This window comes from Podarcis tiliguerta (genome assembly GCF_965153285.1).
Source record: "Podarcis tiliguerta genome assembly, chromosome: Z".
In the NCBI taxonomy this organism is placed as follows: Eukaryota; Metazoa; Chordata; class Lepidosauria; order Squamata; family Lacertidae; genus Podarcis; species Podarcis tiliguerta.
The window spans coordinates 13,016,964-13,035,445 of NC_139553.1; the positions used below are offsets into that span (position 1 = coordinate 13,016,964).

The 18,482-nt window shown below is 49.0% G+C and overlaps 1 protein-coding gene across 1 annotated transcript in view; it reads right to left on the reverse strand.

Annotated features, from left to right (window-relative positions):
* The window catches only part of LOC310669447 (FK506-binding protein 15-like), a 124,490-nt gene that overhangs the window by 40,985 nt on the left and 65,023 nt on the right, over positions 1 to 18,482 (reverse strand). Inside the window, exons 4-14 of the mRNA XM_083423483.1 lie at positions 15,352 to 15,421; positions 7,066 to 7,140; positions 6,415 to 6,513; positions 5,986 to 6,135; positions 5,173 to 5,241; positions 4,172 to 4,315; positions 3,874 to 4,016; positions 3,202 to 3,250; positions 1,653 to 1,772; positions 1,009 to 1,090; positions 297 to 382 (exon numbers count right to left, since the gene is read on the reverse strand). Of these exons, the coding sequence (XP_083279609.1) occupies positions 297 to 382; positions 1,009 to 1,090; positions 1,653 to 1,772; positions 3,202 to 3,250; positions 3,874 to 4,016; positions 4,172 to 4,315; positions 5,173 to 5,241; positions 5,986 to 6,135; positions 6,415 to 6,513; positions 7,066 to 7,140; positions 15,352 to 15,421 (1,087 nt within the window). The remainder of the gene's footprint in view (positions 1 to 296; positions 383 to 1,008; positions 1,091 to 1,652; positions 1,773 to 3,201; positions 3,251 to 3,873; positions 4,017 to 4,171; positions 4,316 to 5,172; positions 5,242 to 5,985; positions 6,136 to 6,414; positions 6,514 to 7,065; positions 7,141 to 15,351; positions 15,422 to 18,482) is intronic.

The window sequence follows — 18,482 nt, forward strand, 5'->3', positions numbered from 1 at the left end:
AACTACCTCTGCTGAGGTAACAAACTGCTTCCCTCCAACCCAAGGCTATTAATACTGCCAGTTCTTAATCTAGCGCTTTTGGGATTTGCACCGAAGGGCTATTACCTTCATGGTTATGCTTCACCCTCCCTATTTTGCAAATGAAGACTGACACTGACAGAAAAGGATGAGGAAACTTAGTCAAGCCTGCTAGTCACATGCCCCTGTCTTGAGCAAACCAGGGAACAGAGCATGATATTGTGGCTCACTTGGCAGCCTATGAAAGAACCTTCCTCTGCCTACAAAAGACTCCTTACCTGACAGTTTTGAGGGGTTATTGGAAGGGGTGGGTGTGGCTGGGGGGCAGCAGGCACCTGGAGCCACGAGATAACTGGATGAAGAACTAGGAAGAAAGCAGAGGCATCAGCGTTGCCCATCTCAATACAAGCAGCCCATCATCATCAACAACAACATCAAAATGTTTGTCTCTATTTCCACCCAAAGGAGCCCAGAGGAGTAAGCACACAAACAGATTAATTCAAGCATCTAAACACAATGCCAGTGACAGATGCAGACTCTGCTCAAGCTGATCTACAGCAAATGAAGGACTGCTCCCCCATCCCCCCACATCCAGATTTCCTCCGCTTTCCATGCACAATCATCATGCTGGCTTCTGGGTTGTGTCCAACTAAATTCTACTGAGTAGAGCCACTGCACTCAAGAAGAACCCTGCCAGATCTGGCCAGTGACCCATCTAGTGTGGCACCCTCTTCTCACAGTGGCCAACCAGGTGCCCCCCATGGGAAGCCTGCAAACAGCACCTGAGCACAAGAGCCCCTCCCCTCCTGCGGTTTCCAGCCACTGGCATTCAGAAACATTCTTTCCTCCAGCCGTGGAGGGAGGGAGGGCGCAGCCACAGTGCCAGTGGCCATTGACAGCCCTCTCCTCGTTGAACTTGCCTAACCCTCTTTTGAAGCCACCCTAGTTGGTGACCATCACCAAGGCACAACAAGGGAACACACTTTTTACCTTGCATTGCCCACTGAGGAGGGGCCATTGGACAATAGTCGTTCGGACAGAAGGTTGAAAATTCTTGAATGGCATGCGGCTCCTGAAGAAGACAATGCACAATTAACCCTCCTGGGAAGTGGAAAGGGACCCTGGAGGTTTCAAATCCCACATTAACGAGAGAGAGACATGCCAGAACATTTGTAGCTATGGGGTTTTTTTTAATACGTTGTAAGCCGCTTTGAGCATTGTTTTAACTTGGGAAAGGCGACATACAAATAAAATGATTGATGATCCTTACAAGGCTTTCCCTCAAATTAAGATTCAGACCCAAAACCAGTTTGGGGTGAATACTAGATCTAGGGAGGGCAAGACTCTCAGTTTCATGCAAAAGGCCCCAGGTTTGATACCCGGTAGGCAGGGAATGCCCCCTGTCTGAAACCCTGTAGAACCAGGTAGGTTTGTAATTAAGTAAAAAAAAGGGCCCTCCCCTCCTTCACTGCCAGTCAGTGTAGACAGTAGGGAGCTAGGTGGATGAGCAGTCTCACTTGGTATAAGGCATGCTATGTTCGTCAACCGTCATCCTGCCAACCTACCTGAATTTCAGCAACAGCCAATACACACAAACCCCACTGAAAAAAAGCTGAGAATTGAAGCTAACACACCTCTACCTCCTTGTCAGCTGAGTCCTGCTGGGGTGCAAGTGTGCCGGAGGGGACAGGTAGCATAGGCTGACCCATCTTCGCCATACGGGAAATCAGTTTCACTTTTGTTACATCAGGATTCTGTCCGGGGAAGTGGGGGGGGGGGCGAGAAGAGAAGGGAAGAGAAATTGGTGTTATAATTGGCCATCCAGGCTTTTCAGAAACGCAGTTATTGTTTGCCAGAATATGACATCAGGCTATAAAACAGGGAGGGTGATTGAGGGGCCCTTCCATCTAGATGTTGTCGGCTACAACTGCCCAAGCCAAAGTGACCTCATTGCCCAGCTAAGGAAAATAAAAGTGGTTTACAAGCTCATACAACAGCTTATATTGCATTTAGATTTCCAATCTTCCTGCATTAGATATTTTCATGGTTTCTTTAAAAAAGAGAGAGATTCCTCTTCCCATATCATGGGATGCATCCAGTGAAACAACCTCTCATACCCTTTCAAAGCCTAACAGTGGGATTTCAAAATGGTGGTGAGGGCTGTCACATGCCCTGGGCAGGATTAAGCCAAGGGGACCAGATCCCCTAAGAGAAAGCAGCTGTTTGTCCTTCTCTCTCTCCCCCCACTGTGGCTTCCTTTGTGCGCCTGACAATGCATGTCAGATGCTCAGTACTTAGGCCTTAGTTGAGGGCATATCAACCAGCTGAAAATGATGGCAGAGCTGAGATAAATTCAACAGAGTAAATAATTTTTGATGGTGTAAAAGTGGAAAACTGATTTGAATGGTTTACTAAAATATGCAGGAATGTATAATATATAAAATGAACCATGGTAGGAGAAGAAGGGATATTTTACAGTTTGTAAAATGTTTATTCTGAAATGTAAAATAGAAAACTTAATAAAATTAGAGAAAAGGGCACAGCAACCTTCACCAACCTGGGGCCCTATAGGTGTAATGGACTACAACTCCCATCAGCCCCCAGCCAGCATGCCCTCTGATAGGAAACAGGAATGAAGTACACAGATAATCAACTAAGATGTTGTCAACATGAACACCCATGGGGGGGGGGGTGTCCTCATGAACACACCATTTCCTTGCTATATTTTCACTCTAAAACTATTAATGCATGAACTTTAAAACTGCATTTTTTTTAAAAAACACACACACTTAGAAACCCATCTTAGAAGTCTATACAAGCACAATATCAAATGTTAATTACTTGTATTTACTGATAATAGGCTTTTCCTGTGACACACCGTATTTTTCCGTGTATAAGACTAGGCATTTTCTCTTAAAAATAATGTCAAAAATTAGGGGGGGTCTTATACACGGATACATTTCCTCCCATTTTCTTAAATCTAAGTCCCCCAAAATAGGTGGCGTCTTATAGACCGAAAAATACAGTACTTTTATTATGTGGGAGCTTTTGAGTTTCTCAAAAAATGCTCACCTATAAGGATCCCTCTCTCTATGAGAGGACCAAGTTACTTCTCATTGCTTTGGTCACATTCAACAGGAACTATTCAATCAATAGGAAGATTTGGCTCCAATGGGGACTTACCGCTCGCTGTTTGCTAATAGAGCTTGATTTGGCACGCACAGCTGGCTCCCTGCAGTATGGAAGGAAGGGAGTTAACAAACCTGAGCATAGTAGGAAGAGTCTATTAAGGGGTAGGATACTCAACTGGCCTTTGGAACTCTGCCTCGGCCAAGCCCCTCACCAACCCCACCTCATGACCTCCCCAAGGGAGCTTTAGTCTGGCTGGAATGTGTCCTTGAACTGTGACAGTGCACCTGGCTTCCCTGGACAGGAAGATGTGTGTGCAGAAAGAAGCCCCACATGGTGTATTTTCTGGCTACACAGAAGGCAGGAGCAGCATCTGTTGCTCTGTCGACTGGAGCCCCAGCCCAGCCCAACCCTGGAATGTGGCCCCTGCCAGGTTGTCTATGAGACAAGGTGGCCTCAGGATTCTTTGGAGGAAGCCACAGCTGTTGAAAATGGCATGACGCTATTTGGAACATACGATTTATTGTGATGTATTGAATTTGTATACTGAACTTCATCCGTAGATCCCAAGGTGGTACAGTGCAGATGGGGCCTGAGTTATGCAGCTGAGGTGAAGGCCAAAAGCCTCAAACACAGAGGTGGCAACCTATTTACTGCAGAGTTAGGATGTGACACCTGGGAGAATGGAAGGTTAAAAGCTAAGAGCACCCTCAATTTATTTCTCACCCTGGCTTTGGAGCGGGAGTAGGAGGAGTCAACCATGCTGGGTCTGTAGCGGGGCTTTCTGATTGTGGTGCTGGTGAAGGTGTGAGGGAGTCCCTGGGGCCCAGGCTCTGTCCGGCGGAGTCAGCGCCCTTTGCAAACCTCACCTAAGGGAGCAAAAGAGGGGCAGGGGCATCATGGAGTCTGGTCAAGGCAACCACTGCCTCCATTTGTAGAACTTTATCCAGGCCGTAGACCAACCACCCAACAACCTTCCGAGGTTCTCTTGGTTGCTAACACATTGGGAGGAAGACACACTCACCCGTTTGACTTCCACCTCAAAGGCCAGAGTTGAGTCCGGAGGAATGCGTTCAGCTTCTGCCAGACGCCCATAAGCCAATGCTGGCGGGACAAGGAGGAACCGCCTGCCTCCTCTCTTCATGCCAATCATCCCATCTTCCAAGCCCTTCAAGTTCCAGAAACGGAGAACCAAGCAGAAAACAAGTTTGGGTGACCGCCTTCGCTAAGTGCCAGAACCACACAGCCTTCGCCAACCTGACGTTGTCCAGATACCTTGGACTCCAACTCCAATCAGCATGCGCTGGCTGGGGCTGATGGGAGTTGGAGTCCACAGCACCTATATGTGTGTCAGGTTGGTAAAGGCTGGTCGAGAGCAGGGCACAGGAATACTGACAGTTCTCTTGAAGTCATGAGGAAAGTAGCTTTAAGCAGGGATGAAAACCATTCCCTCCGGGGCATCCTTCTTGGTGGGGAGGAGCATGCCAGGAGTGGGCGGGGCTAGTGTGGAAAGTGGGAGGGGCAACAAATGTAATTTTTATCTTTGTACAATAGGCTACTTTAGACACCCACTCACACTCCCCCCTCTGTCTCTCATCCAGGACAGCAAGAGGCAACATTGGAGGTCCAGGGCTGTTTTGGTCCAGGCCACAGAGCAGGCTTGGCGAGGGGCATGGCCTGGGGCGAATCCTGAGGGCCAGTTTCAGTCCCTGCTGGGCCTGAGGTTCCCCACCCCTCCTGTAAATAAAGGGCAAGCCTGACTGACCAGTAGGGCAGGATCAGGAATTTTGCAGGGATCGAGGGACCCTGTTTCGGCCTCCCACTCCACCAGATCCTGGCAAGCGTAGACAAGCTGGGACAGCTACCTGCCTGCTGTTCTTGAGGAAGCCATTTGATCAGGGTTTGAGCTCAAAAAACATCACTGCTATTTAGCCTTCCACATAGCCCGGGCTGCTGAACTCTGCTTACATGTGGAAGTGGAAGAAAGAATCCTTGCACTGCGGTGGGAAGATAGCGCCATCTTACCTTGATGACTTTGCCAGAGCCTAGCTTCAGACGGAGCAAATTCTCTTTATTTACATTCGAGTCAAAAACCTGTTCCAAAAGTGGAAGGTCAATGGGGTGAAATTACTTTTAATGCGGAAGGTAATAGGTTGACGTTCCGCTACTCCCACTGCTGAGCCAACAGCAATGAGTATCGAAGGACGGGGCACAGCTCAGGGACACAGCACCTGTTTTGCAGGCAGAAGGTTCCAGGTTCAACCCTGGCATCTCCAAGTAAGGTCAGGGAAAGGCTTTTGCTTGGAAGCCTGGAGAGCTACTGCCAGTCAATGTGGGCGATGCCAACCTAGACCGGTGGCCTGATGCAGTGCAAGGCAGCTTTCTATGTTGAATCCCCTACCTAGCGGTGCCTCCCATGTTGCAGATTGGGTAAAATGAGGTTGAGAAATAGGATCTACACCTTGGAGACAGGTGTAGCTTAGGGCCTAACAGCATGTGCTTCCCAGGAAGAATGTCTTGGGTTCCCTCCCCAGTTGAGAAAGGGCGGCAAGGCCCCACCTCTGGAGAGCAACCAATGCAAGCCCCATGGAAAAGCACTGGCTAGAGCTCATTGGGGTTGGGGTCAAATGCACACTAAGCTGTGAAGCAAGCTGGGTGAGCCAAGTCCCTCTCCTGTTTCATTTCCTTGCAATGTTATTGAAAGGCAAAAGGATGGGGTTGTGGGAGAAAAGGGCTGTATGCAATCTATAAACCAGGAGTGGGAAAGCTGTGGCCATGCAGTGCTGCTAGAGAGTTCAACCCCCATCATCCCCAGACATCCCCTCTGCCAGGTCTCACCTGCCCAAGACTACCGTTCTGGAACAACCAGCCTGTAAAAGTGATCTCCAGGACATCTCCAGTTGCCACACCTTGGCCGTCTCCGAGAACAAGATCCTGGCACAGCACTGAGCCAGGAGAACGGCTGCTGTTATACTTGGCAATGCACAGCTGTGAAGAGAAAGAACCAAGCCATTTGTTTCATTAGCTACCATTGTCATCCGCACCTATGCAATCTGGCCCAAGGCAGCACTGGCTGAAGACCCCAGGGGCCTGAAAAGGCCCCAACTGGCTACACCACCATTCCTTGCCCTCCCTGGATGCTTCTTAGTGGTTGGCAGAGAAAGCATCTGGTGACTGATGCAAGAGAGCTGACCTCCCGCGAACACTAGTTCAGTGTCTGCAGGACAGCCACCCCCCACCCCACAATGCAATGCACGCCTCTGGCACCTGCTTGCTGAAGTCCACAGCCGCCATTTCTGATTCAAACATGATGGACCAAATCTGCTTCTGATCATCATAAAATGTGCAGTAGTTGTTGGGCTGCACCTGCAGAAAGAGAAAAGAGAAAGTGGAATTCTGAGCAGCAGACAGCCTCTGCTCAAAACAACTTTCTTCCTGATGGGTCTTGCTAAAGACTTTGTGTTGTGTCCCAATGTTAGCCCTACTCAGAGCAGACCCATGAAAATTGATGGACATGATGAACTTTGGTGCATTAATTTCAGTGAGTCTACTCTGAGCACACACACAAACATCAACGTATGTAGTGTGTCATGTTTAGAAATGGAAAAATGCTATAGGATTTCGGGGTGGAGGGCTACCCCAAGGGATGTTAGCTACAGTAGGACAGAGGGCAGAATGTCATCTACTTTACTTTGTTACCTCTAGGTAAGTGTTTTAACCATAGAGGGGCCCCTTGGATCTAACACTACTCAAATCTAATGGGTTGCAACAAGCAATAGCCCTACTGAAAGCAGACCCACTGAAATTTATTGACTACAGCTAAGACCTCGTATGCAATGTGCATTTCAAACCACCAAAGAATTCTGCTTAGCTTCAGCCTATGCCATGGTCCTTGCAGGTCTTAACGTCAAAGCTTACCGTGAATGCAAACCAGGCATGGATGCTGGCGGTCGCAATCTGCTGCAGCTGGCTGATATAAAGAAGCACTCTGTACTGGATTCCACAAGAGACGGAAGGACAGAAGAAAACAAGAGCAAAAGTGAGGAATCAAAAACTACGGGGCTGGCTGTTTTCAAAAGCACCTGGAGCTCTTCTTATACCACGTAGCATTTCCACAGCACCCCAACACCCAAATGACACATTAACATACAAGGTGCCTGGCTTAATTACATGTGGAATGACTTCGTTACAATGGAGCAGGCGTGGGGAGCGTTTGGTGCTGAGCTACAACACCCATTGGCTCTTGCCAGCATGGCCAGTGGAGAGGGATGATGGGAGCTGTTGTTCAGCGACATCTGGAGGACCAAAGGCTCCCTACACCTGGACTGCGGAGAAACCAAGGGGTGAGATCTGTCCTTTGCCGCCCAATCAGCTAAACGGGAATGACAGCCCAGTGTTTTATCATGTCCCCACCACCCTCACCTGCAATAGGGGAGTGGGACAAGGCAATCATACCAGAGTCTTCCTGGAATAAACGCATATGTTTCCTGACATATTTTATCTGTTGGTTGTAAATCCTTTCATAGCAAAGTGGGGCAGAACAAACCACTGAAGAACTGGTTGACTGGGCTGAAAAGGACAGAGGCTGGAAAAACTGAATCCCTTTTCCAACATAAGCTGTTGAAACTGTAGAATAGTGGGTAGACACGGCAGATGACACAGCGATTTCTCCAAAGCAGCTCTTTATTTTGTAAGCTGGAACAGGACTGAACAGCAAACAGCTCAGCCGGCCTGCTTTTATAGGCAGCCGGCTGTCAACATTGTAGCAACAACAACCCAGGGTTTCCTGCCTAAAATAACTGACGTGGACCTGAATGAAAACTATCTACAGTATCCCCCTGCTGGCCCAGGGTGAGAACTTCAGTACATAACACCCCTCCCCACCGAGATAAGGCGTTAGTTACAATCGTAATGGTTTCCTTATATACAGCACTACATGTAATGGTTCAAATGTGCACAAAAGCATATTGGTTACATTTCCCATACTTAGACCAACAGTGATACATGTCCAACAACATAGTCCTTTAAATAAGTTGGGCGCTTGGAAACTCTGCCAGACCGCCGGGGACTGGTAGCCAAGTCCGGGGGGCCACCCAATTCTTCCTGAGGCTGTGGTGCGACCCTAGGTGGCGTTGAAACCAAATCCCCTGCTGTGGGTGCAGCCTCCGCAAGTGGAGTGGTCTGAGTCTGTGGTAAGTCTGGCAGACCCTCTGAAGCGGCTTGGTTCAGCTCCACGCTGGCAGTTTGCGAGGGAGGTGTAGGTGGAGCCTCGCCATCTGTAAGTGTCTCTTCTGGAGCCACAAGCGCAGCTGGGGGCACCACGGTAGTGTCCAAGTCCCCAACCCTGTGCCTAAGCTGGTCTATGTGCCGGCGCCACAAGCGTCCGTCTTCGAGTGCCACCTGTTACGAGCGAAGTCCAGTGACTCCCACTACTGTGGCTGGCACCCAAGGAATGTCCCCCACATAGTTCCGGGCAAAGACCTGGTTTCCTGGAACAAATGACCGTGGCGCGTTGGCACAGCCTGGGGGTTCAGCCACGGCAAAGTCCGGGTGCAGCCGGTCGAGCGGTGACCTGAGGCGGCGGCCCATAAGCAGTTCAGCAGGACTCCGCCCTGTGGCTGCATGAGGGGTGATGTGTTGCACAAACAAGTATTCGGCGACCCGCTCGTGCCAGTCTCCCCGGTTCAGGCGCGCCAGTCCCTCTTTTGCCGAGCGCACCATTCTCTCCGCTTGCCCGTTGCTGGATGGATGAAATGGTGCCGTTAGGGCATGGCGGATGCCCAGTCCCAAAAGATGCCTGACGTGAACTGCGGTCCGTTGTCGAAGACAAGGACATCAGGACACCCATGCGTTGCAAACAGGCCTCGCAACACCGAGGACGGCCTCGGTAGGGGTGGAGGGCATCAGGGCCACCTCCAGCCATTTGGAATAGGTATCTACCACTACCATAAAGGTCCGGCCGTGAAAGGGGCCAGCCAGATCGATGTGCACCCTCGGCCAGGGTGTCTTTGGCATCTCCCAGGTGTGTCCCTTAGCTGCCGGTGGTGCAGGCCTTGATTCTTGGCACGCTTGACAGGCAGACACCCAGGCAGTGATGGCATCGTCCATGTTAGGCCACCAGACGTAACACCGAGCCAACGCCTTCATTTTGACAATTCCCGGGTGGCCAACGTGCAGAGCCTCCAGGACGCGTTGACGGAGTCTTTGGGGAATCACGACGCGGTCTCCCCACAGCAGACAGCCACAATGAGCGGAGAGTTCATGTTGTCTAGTTGCGAAGGGCTGAAACTCCGATGCATAAGGCCCTTGTGGCCACCCCCTCCACACCCAGTTGAGCACACAGCTGATGGTGCGATCCTGGGCAGATGCGGAGGCCACAGTGGCAGCCGATACAGGTGCTGCCAGAAGATCCTCAATCAAGAGGAGTGATGAAGCTGGTGCCGGGTCTTCCCCAAACGCTGGAAGAGGGCAACGGCTGAGGGCGTCAGCATGGCCCATCGATTTCCCCGGGCGATGGACGAGCCGGTAGTGGTAGGCAGCCAGGAAAACAGTCCATCACAGCATGCGCGCCGAGAGGACCGGTGGAGCTGGATGATCACCGGCGAGGAGGCCCAGGAGCGGCTTGTGGTCAGTGATGAGGTCAAAAGTCCTGCCATAGAGGTATTAATGGAACCTCTTCACTCCAGCCACAAGTGCCAATGCCTCCTTGCCGAGCTGGCTGTAATTCCGTTCCTTCGGAGATAGCGTCCTGGAAAAGTAGGCGAGCGGTACTTCTCTTCCGTCTGGAAAACAGTGACTAAGGACAGCGCCAATGCCAAAAGGTGAGGCATTGCAGGCAAGGACCAGCGGCCTGGATTCACTGTACTGTACCAGCACACTGTCCGATGAAAGGAAAGCCTTGACCGCGTTGAAGGCCGCCATCTCCCGATGACCCCAGGACCAAGGCGTCTTTGTGCTGAGGAGTCGGTGAAGAGGCTCAGCCACCATGGCTTTGTGGGGCAGGAACATGTTATAAAAGTTCAGCAGCCCCAGGAACACCTGCAACTCCGTCTTGTTCTTTGGGATGGGGGCCTGCTGGATAGCGCGGATCTTGGATGTGGTCGGGTGAAGGCCGGAGGCATCGATAAGATAGCCCAGGAACTCTACCTGTGGCACGGCGATCTGGCACTTCTCCCTCTTTACCTTGAGTCCGGCCTCTTGGAACCTGGTCAGCACGGCACGGAGGCGCTCGAACAGCTGCTGGTGTGAGTCTGTGGACACCAAGACGTCATCAAAATATGGTACCACGCCCGGAAGCCCTTGCAGGAGACACTCCATAAGGCTTTGGAAGATGCCAGGAGCGACACTCACCCCGAACTGCAACTGGCGGCAATGGAATGCTCCTCAGTGGGTGACGATCGTCTGGGCTTCAGCAGTGGCATCATCGACGGGCAGTTGTTGATAGGCTTGGGCAAGGTCCAGCTTAGCAAAGACCTTACCCTCACCCAGGGAATGCAGCAGGTGTTGGACAACAGGAACCAGATAAGCATGCTGCTGAAGTGCCTTGTTGATCGTGCACCTGTAGTCAGCGCAGATTCTCACCGACCCATCTGGCTTGACAGGCGTGACGATGGGGGATTCCCACTTGGCGTGGTCAACCAGCTCCAAAACTCCTTGGGCGATCAGCTTGTCCAGTTGTTCGTCCACCTTAGCCTTGAGAGCAAAGGGAATCCGGCGTGGCTTTAGCTTGATGGGGGCGACTTGTGGATCAAGGCTAAAGGAGATGGGCGTACCTGTATATTGCCCCAAAGTGCCGTCAAAAACCTCGGCAAAGTCTTTGACAAGACCCTCAGTCTCTGCGTTAGAGATGCAGTTGATGCCGGTGACTTCCAGGCTGAGGGCATCAAACCAGTCTAGCCCTAGGAGGCTTGGCCGCTGACCTTCGACCACTACCAACCGGAGCAGGCCCGAAAAATCCTTGAAGGCGATCCGGAACTGGCCAACGCCTACCACAGGAATGTCGCTTCCCTGGTAGTCTCTCAGGTGTACGCGGTGAGAGTTGAGTTGCCTTATGGCGGATTTCCTCCGTCTCGGAGGGGACCGCTCTCCGAAAAGAAGGGTCTGACCGCCTACGGCGAGGTGGAGATCCGCAAAAAACCACGGTCGGAGGAAGACCGTGAACTTGGGATCCGGCTTGTGCCATCAGCGCCTCCCCTACTCGCGGGGAGACCCGGTTTCGGGGCTCCGGAGCGACGTGGGGTGAGTGGCGCGGCACTTTGGATCGATCGCTATTTTCGGGGAGTGAAGCCCCACAGCTGCTGTCAGGAAGTGCCAACTTTTCCTGGTGGACAATTGGATCAAAGAAACTTTTGTAAGTAAAGGAAATCGGATTATAAATTATTGGAATTCGATATTAGATGGAAGGTTAAAACAGGAAGCCCACCTTCCACTCTGTAGAAAGATCAAGGCAAAAGTGAGAGAACTGGAGCCTCTAAAAAGTATCTCGCAAAGAAACAAATCTGTCACCTAAGTCTTTTAAACCCCCCCTCGGAAGCAGGGGAAGAGGGGGAGATTGCCTCAACAGCTTATAGCCCTGCAGAGCAGTGTATTTGACTTTATTTTCTACCGTCTCGAACCCGGGACCGGGCTGCCAAAAGGAGAAAAAGAATTCTTACAACTAGAAATAACTATTAAGAAGGAACGGATTAAGGGAGAACTGAATCTTTTCGTCTCTTGTTTTTTGGAAAGGAAAAAAGGAGCTGAACTATAACTGTTATTGAAAGGTAGATGAAAAACAACTAAAGGGAACTGTAACAGACTGTTGTGGACTGCTACAGAAACACATATTGGATTGTTATATTGTTACACTTTTGGATGGAAAATTCCCACACAGGCTGCAATCCTGCAGACTGAATACAAGCAACTGACCTTGACAGCAAGGTAACATTGAAAGAACAGGCTTGGGAATATGGCAGAAAAAATAACAGCTCTGTTTGAACAATTTCAAAAAAACCTGTCTATTCTGGAACTTTGCATTTCTTATTTGAAGGAAAACGCATACAGCTTGGCTCAACAAGGAAAAAAATTAGCAAACTCAGCTCAAGGATTGAAATCAACTCAACAAGGATGGATATCTGAGAAGAATATGGATCAAACAGAACAGGCTCTATCTCTGCAAGAGAAACTCTGTGGAAATTACAGTAATAGAGCCTCAAATTGATGGACAAAAAATGGACTATGAGAGTAAAGAGTTCAAAGGACAGATTTGGAAAAGTAGTGCCACATATGGACTGAGTGATACAGGTTTGATAAGGTACATTTTGGAAATTGGCACTTTGAGAAAGTTTGAAGAAGTGAAATCTAGCAACTTTAAAGAGAGTGTGGAGCAAGCTTTGGACAATTTTTCGGTTTACAAGAGGAATTATAGAGTTTGGGCAAGCTTGTTCAAAAAGGTTAAAGAAGACGTTGAGGGGAAAGTGTCTTGGGACATAATTTTAGGCTCGAAAAAGACTCTGCAGACAGGCCAGGAAGATGACTTAAAGGCCTCGGATATAAGACAACCTGGCTGATTGATTGACCTTATGGATTGGAAAGACTTTAAAAATTGTAAAAAGGACTGGCAGTACCCGAAACCGGGGGGAAGAGATGGTGGGATAATTTGGAAATTTATAAGTAAAATTGGATATAATATGGATTGAACAAGTATTTTTGGGGGATGATGGAAGGAATTTATTTGGTTCCAGGGATTAAGATAAGGAAAAGGAAACATTAGGATATAAGGGTACATTATTATAGGGTTTTAAGATTAGAAGATTTAAGGTTAATTTTATTTTTCTATTATTATCTTTCTTTTTAAAAGGGGTAAAGGTAGATAAATGAAAAAGCAGCAAAAGATGGATGGAATTTGCCGATCAGATTAAAAATTCGGTATACAAAGAGGGAGGTGGGAGGAAGTCGAAAAAACAAGTTAAAAAAGAAGGAATTTGAAACTTTGCGTGGTTTGGGTGTTTTTGTGTTTGCTTTTTGGGAACTTTTGTGTTGGGGGGTAGGGAAGAGGGTCTCTTTTTTGGGTTTTTTATTTTTTTCTCTTTTTACTATTTTATATTTCTCTTCTCTATTTTTGTTTCTTGTGGATATGTTTTTGTTTTGGTGTTATGCTATTGGAAAAATCAATAAATATTATTTTTTTTAAAAAAAGAGAGTCGAGTTGCCTTTTGGACACTTTGGGTACCAGTCTTTTGATGGTGCTCCAAGACACGATGGACAGGGTAGACCCGGTGTCGATCTCCATGTCACATGAACACCGTGACGTTCAGCTTGCGTCGCGTAGGCGAGTCGGTTTGGCCAATCGTGGTTCCAGACGGGCAGCGGCAGTTGGAGAGAGCGAAACAGCTTTCCTTGGCAGACTGGAGTGAAGACTTGGACTTGCGAGTCAGTGAAGGGGGGGTGTCAGACGGAGCCGATCGGCACACCTTAGCGATGTGGCCCCTTCTGGAACACGTCCGACAGATGGCGTCTCTGAATCGACACTTGGCATTCCGGTTGGCCCTTGGACTTCTGTTGGAACTTCCTGCGCTCCCGCTTTGTCTGGTGCACGTCATCGTCTTCACTGGAGGATGCCTCATCACTGCTGGCCTCTTCATGATGCACTGGCACTGGCTTCCTAGCAAGACGCGGGCTGCTGGACTTGCGGATCTCCCGGGCAGAGCGTTCAGCGCCGAGAGGACCGGTGGAGCTGGACGATCACCGGCAAGAAGGCCCAGGAGCGGCTTGTGGTCAGTGATGAGATCAAAAGTCCTGCCATAGAGGTATTAATGGAACCTCTTCACTCCAGCCACAAGTGCCAATGCCTCCTTGTTGAGCTGGCTGTAATTCCTTGTTGAGCTGACTGTAATTCCTCGGATCTCCGAGGCAGAGCGTTCAGCAGCTTCTGAGTCCACAGCCTGCTCAATGGCTTTCTGTAGCGTGAGGTCTGGCTTGGCGAGGAAACGCCGTTGCAGATGGATGTCCCGGACCCCGCAGACGATTCGATCCATCAGGGCATCGTCTAAGTCTCGGAACTCGCAGTTCATTGCAGCCTCTCTGAGGGCAGTGGTGTAATTGCTGATTGACTCCCCCCTGCCTGGTTCCGGTGGCGGGCAGCAATCTTGGACGGCTTTGGCGCGTAGTGGTTGCGGAGCTTCTCTTGGATCGTGTCCCATGATGTTGCCTGGACTGCTTCAGGCGCAACCAATGCTCGGGCCGTCTCAAACACCTCAGGCCCACAGAGGCTGAGGAATAGGCCCCGCTTCCGTTCATTTGATACTGCTGTCAGCTCGTTGGCTTGGAGGTAGTAATCGAACTGAGCGAGGTAGGAGTCCCATGATTCAGAGGCTGGCGTAAACGGCGGTAGAGTGCTCTAGCCAGAACAGTCAGCTCTGAATTGGTTCTGTCCAGTGATTTCGCTCAGTGATTTCGCTCTGTGATTCAGCTCAGTTCAGAGGATGGCCGCCTCTGGCTTTGCTCTGATGTCCACCGATCCCATCCTCGTCGCCAGTGTAGAATAGTGGGTAGACATGGCAGACGACACAGCGATTTCTCCAAAGCAGCTCTTACAGAAACCCCCTTCCTTTTTTGAGTGTGGTGGGAACGTTTATTGGTTTTTCAAGCCACGACAAAGTTGCCGTCTCACCTCTCTCTATCCACTCCACACACAATACCCCCTAGGCCCTTCTTTTGTCAAGATGCTAGTCCACATGGTTCTATTTAAATAAGAGCACAGGGAGCTGCCTTGGACTGAATCAAACCACTGGTCTCTCTAGCTCAGGACTGCATACTCTGACCGGCAGCACTGTCCCCAGCCCTACCCAGAGGAGCTAGCGATTGGATTTGGGAGCTTCTGTCTGCAAAGTGGATGCTGTGTTGCTGTGCGACAGCCCCTTCCCTGCTGCAAATGCTTTTTGTAGAGAAGTGAGGTCAGAATAAGAAAAATGGGAGCTATAACCCTTGTGAGCTGATGGGCAGAAAGAGACAGGAGCCAAAACAGCACCTTTGCTTTTTCCAGAGTAAGACATCATCAGGAAACCAGGATTCAGAGAAAGGGAAGCATTTCATTAGCCCAACCTACATCAACCCGGTATACTCCAGATGTTTAGAACCAACAGCAGCTGTAGCCTCAAACATCTGGAGGACAGCAGGTTGACAGAAGGCCAGGCTACTTCAAGACACCACACCTCCTCCTCTTACCTCCTTGGTTGCATTGCTGCCCACTACAGCTGCTCCATACTTGCCATGTTTCACATATTTCCCATTGGTACTGGAACGAGAAGAGAACACCTCTTAGCTTTCCACAATTGTTGCCACCATGCCAACCCCATCAGTTATGTTTAGCAGCTCTTTACAAAGACTTCCCAGGGGTTGTTTGACTCCCATCAGCCCAGACCATCTGGCCAGCGGTGAGGGGCGATGTGGGGGGCGGGCTGTAGCAGCCCAGCAACATTTTATCAGCCCACAAGCTCCCCATCCCAGGAGGTCTCTGTCATCATTTCAGTTCAGTGTTGGCTGGTGCCTCATTGGGGTGAATGCAGGGAGCCCAACTCTAGGTGGCACCAGAGCCAACGACAGGTAGGGCCAGCTAAGTCTAGGGCTGTCCCCATCCTCCTCCTTGCTGTGTTCTACCATGGCAGCATGGAGGCTGAGGGGGAAGAGGAAGCTGACAGGCAATCCTCCCCTCTGGATCGGTTGGACGTAAGAAGGCAGGCAGGTGGGAGCCAGCTGAGGGCAGAATGAGGGGGTACCTTACTACTGGACCTGCTTTCACTGGTATGGCATAGGGCAAGGAAATCAACAGCACATCGAGCCAGAGTCAATGATATCCACAGCCTGATTGGATGGAAGTAAAACAACAACAACAGGCAGGTGGGGGCAGGCTGAGGTTGGGGACGCAATGCCCCGTTCGGCCCAATTCACCCCCCCCCTGTTGCTCCCCCTCCATTGTCCAGCCCAGACACTGAGGTCCAGCCCCGAGGCCCTTCTTGCAATTTCCTCGCTGTGAGAAGTGAGGTTACAGGCAACCAGGCAGAGGGCCTTCTTGGTAGTGGCACCTGCCCTGTGGAACGCCCTCCCAACAGATGTCAAGGCAATAAGGCAATGAGCAACTATTTTACTTTTAAAAGACAACTGAAGGCGGTCCTGTTTAGGGAAGTTTTTAATGTCTGATGCTGTACTGTTTTTAATATTTGGTTGGAAGCTGCCCAGAGTGGCTGGGGTATAAAAAATAAATTATTATTATTACTAATCAACTGCAGCTCTTTCCAAACAAGCCAGGCAAGATGGAGAGATGATTGCAAAAGATGTGAGCACAGGACTTAGGTAGCAAGAACACCCTGCAGCTCATCCCCTCTACTGTAGTACTCACAACAAATATGCATGAACAACTGTAGCGAAGAAAACTGAATGCACTGCTGCAGTGGACGCAGGAGCAGCAGCAGCTGCAGGAGCAGCTGCAGGAGGATGCTTCTGGGTAGACAGACCTGCAGCTGGAGCAGCACATGAGAAGGGTAAGTGCTCTGTTGCAAACAGAACATTGCTTGCAAACATCAGGCCAAGTTAGCGCCCTTGTCTGAGCCAGTTGCTCAGATTAATGGAAAACAGGAAGTTGACTTTTTCCCCCTTTTAATTCTTTTATTTTGCTTTAAACAAATACAGATAAATATAAACAACCAAAATTACAAAAGAAAAATTATTAATAACAATAATGGAAAAAGCTAAAAAACTACAAAAAATATCAAAGTACATGGCATAGAACATAAGCCATTATGGGGAAGAAGAAAAAAGAGGAAAGGAGGAGGAGGGAAAAGAAAAAAGTGGTGGGAAATGGGGGGGGGGGGGAATGAGCCAAAACACAAGAAGACTCCTCCATTGTATGCTTCCGTCAAGATCACAACAGATCATTATTCTTATCAATTCTCTCTATCTGCATTCCATAGAATCCCTCATCTTGGTATCAGGGAACATTTCCCTATGTGGTATCATTCTAAACATAACCAGGTCTTTATTGATGTACCCTTATCCCCTAGATAATTATTTAAACATTCCCATTCTTCTTTCACCATCTTTTTAGGTTTATCTCTTATTGCATCTGTCAGCTTCACGAGCTCCAAGTACTCGCACAATTTGACTCCCCATTCATATTTACTGGGTGTATTTTTCTCTTTCTGGTGTTTTGCCACTATAACCCTTGCTGCTGACATTGCATGCATAAATAACCTGGTTTTGTTTTTGGGAATATTATCTGAAACCATTCCTAGTAAAAAAAAATCCGGATTATTGCTCAATGTAGTTTTTATCAATCTCTTTATCTCTTCATAACTCATATTCCAAAATCTTTATATGTCTAGACAGGACCACCACATATGGTAATATGTTCCTAACTGTTCTTTACATCTCCTGCACTTGTTATTATATGATTTATAAATTTTTGCTAGTTTTACGGGGGTCAAGTACCGGCTATAGTACATTTTCATAATATTTTCCCTTATAAGGAAGCAAGCCATTATTTTTTAGTCCATTATTCAATCCAAATACTGGGTTTGATGATATGTCCCAGGTCCCTATCCCATCTTACTGTAATTTCTTTGATATCCTCCTCCTTTCTTTGCCAATTCAAAAATAATTTGGCGGCTTTTAGTTGATAATATTCCAGCCAGGTTATTCCCTTCTGTTTCAGTTCTCTTAGGTCCTTTATTTTCGGGTTGCTACATATTTCCTCTACTAAATCCTTGTATGTTAACCAATCACTCTTCATATTTTTCCTATGAACTGTCATAGATTCCATTGGTGACAGCCACCATGGTGTTTTGGTCACTACTGGTTTTTTACTACTCTCCCATACTTCATATAATGCCCTTCTCACAATATGATTTAAGAACAGGAAGTTGCCTTGGATGGCGTCAAACCACTGGGTCCATCTACCTCAGTGTGGTGAATACAGACCACCAGCACCTTTCTAGGGCCCCAGGTCAGGGGTCTCTCCCCAGCACTACTCAGGAGTTGACCAACCCAGTTGATTCTGTGGGGCTTCAGAACCAAAGGTTGGACTAGATGGTCCACAAGGGCTCGTCTTATGTTCCTAGGCATTGTGAACAGTTTACTTACCAGTAGCTAGTTGACCTTTTTTAGGCTGATTGGGTGGCATATATTGGAAGAGCACATTTCCAGATTCTGTAGCTGTCTGATCCTGTCCAAAGAGAGAGGCCAGCCTGGTCCTGGGCAGAGAGAAAAGTAACCATTCACTTCATTCACAGAGAGAGGCAAGCGCGTGGGAACAAGACATGTATCTGCAAGCACAAAGATGCTCCAGACCAGAGGGTAATGGA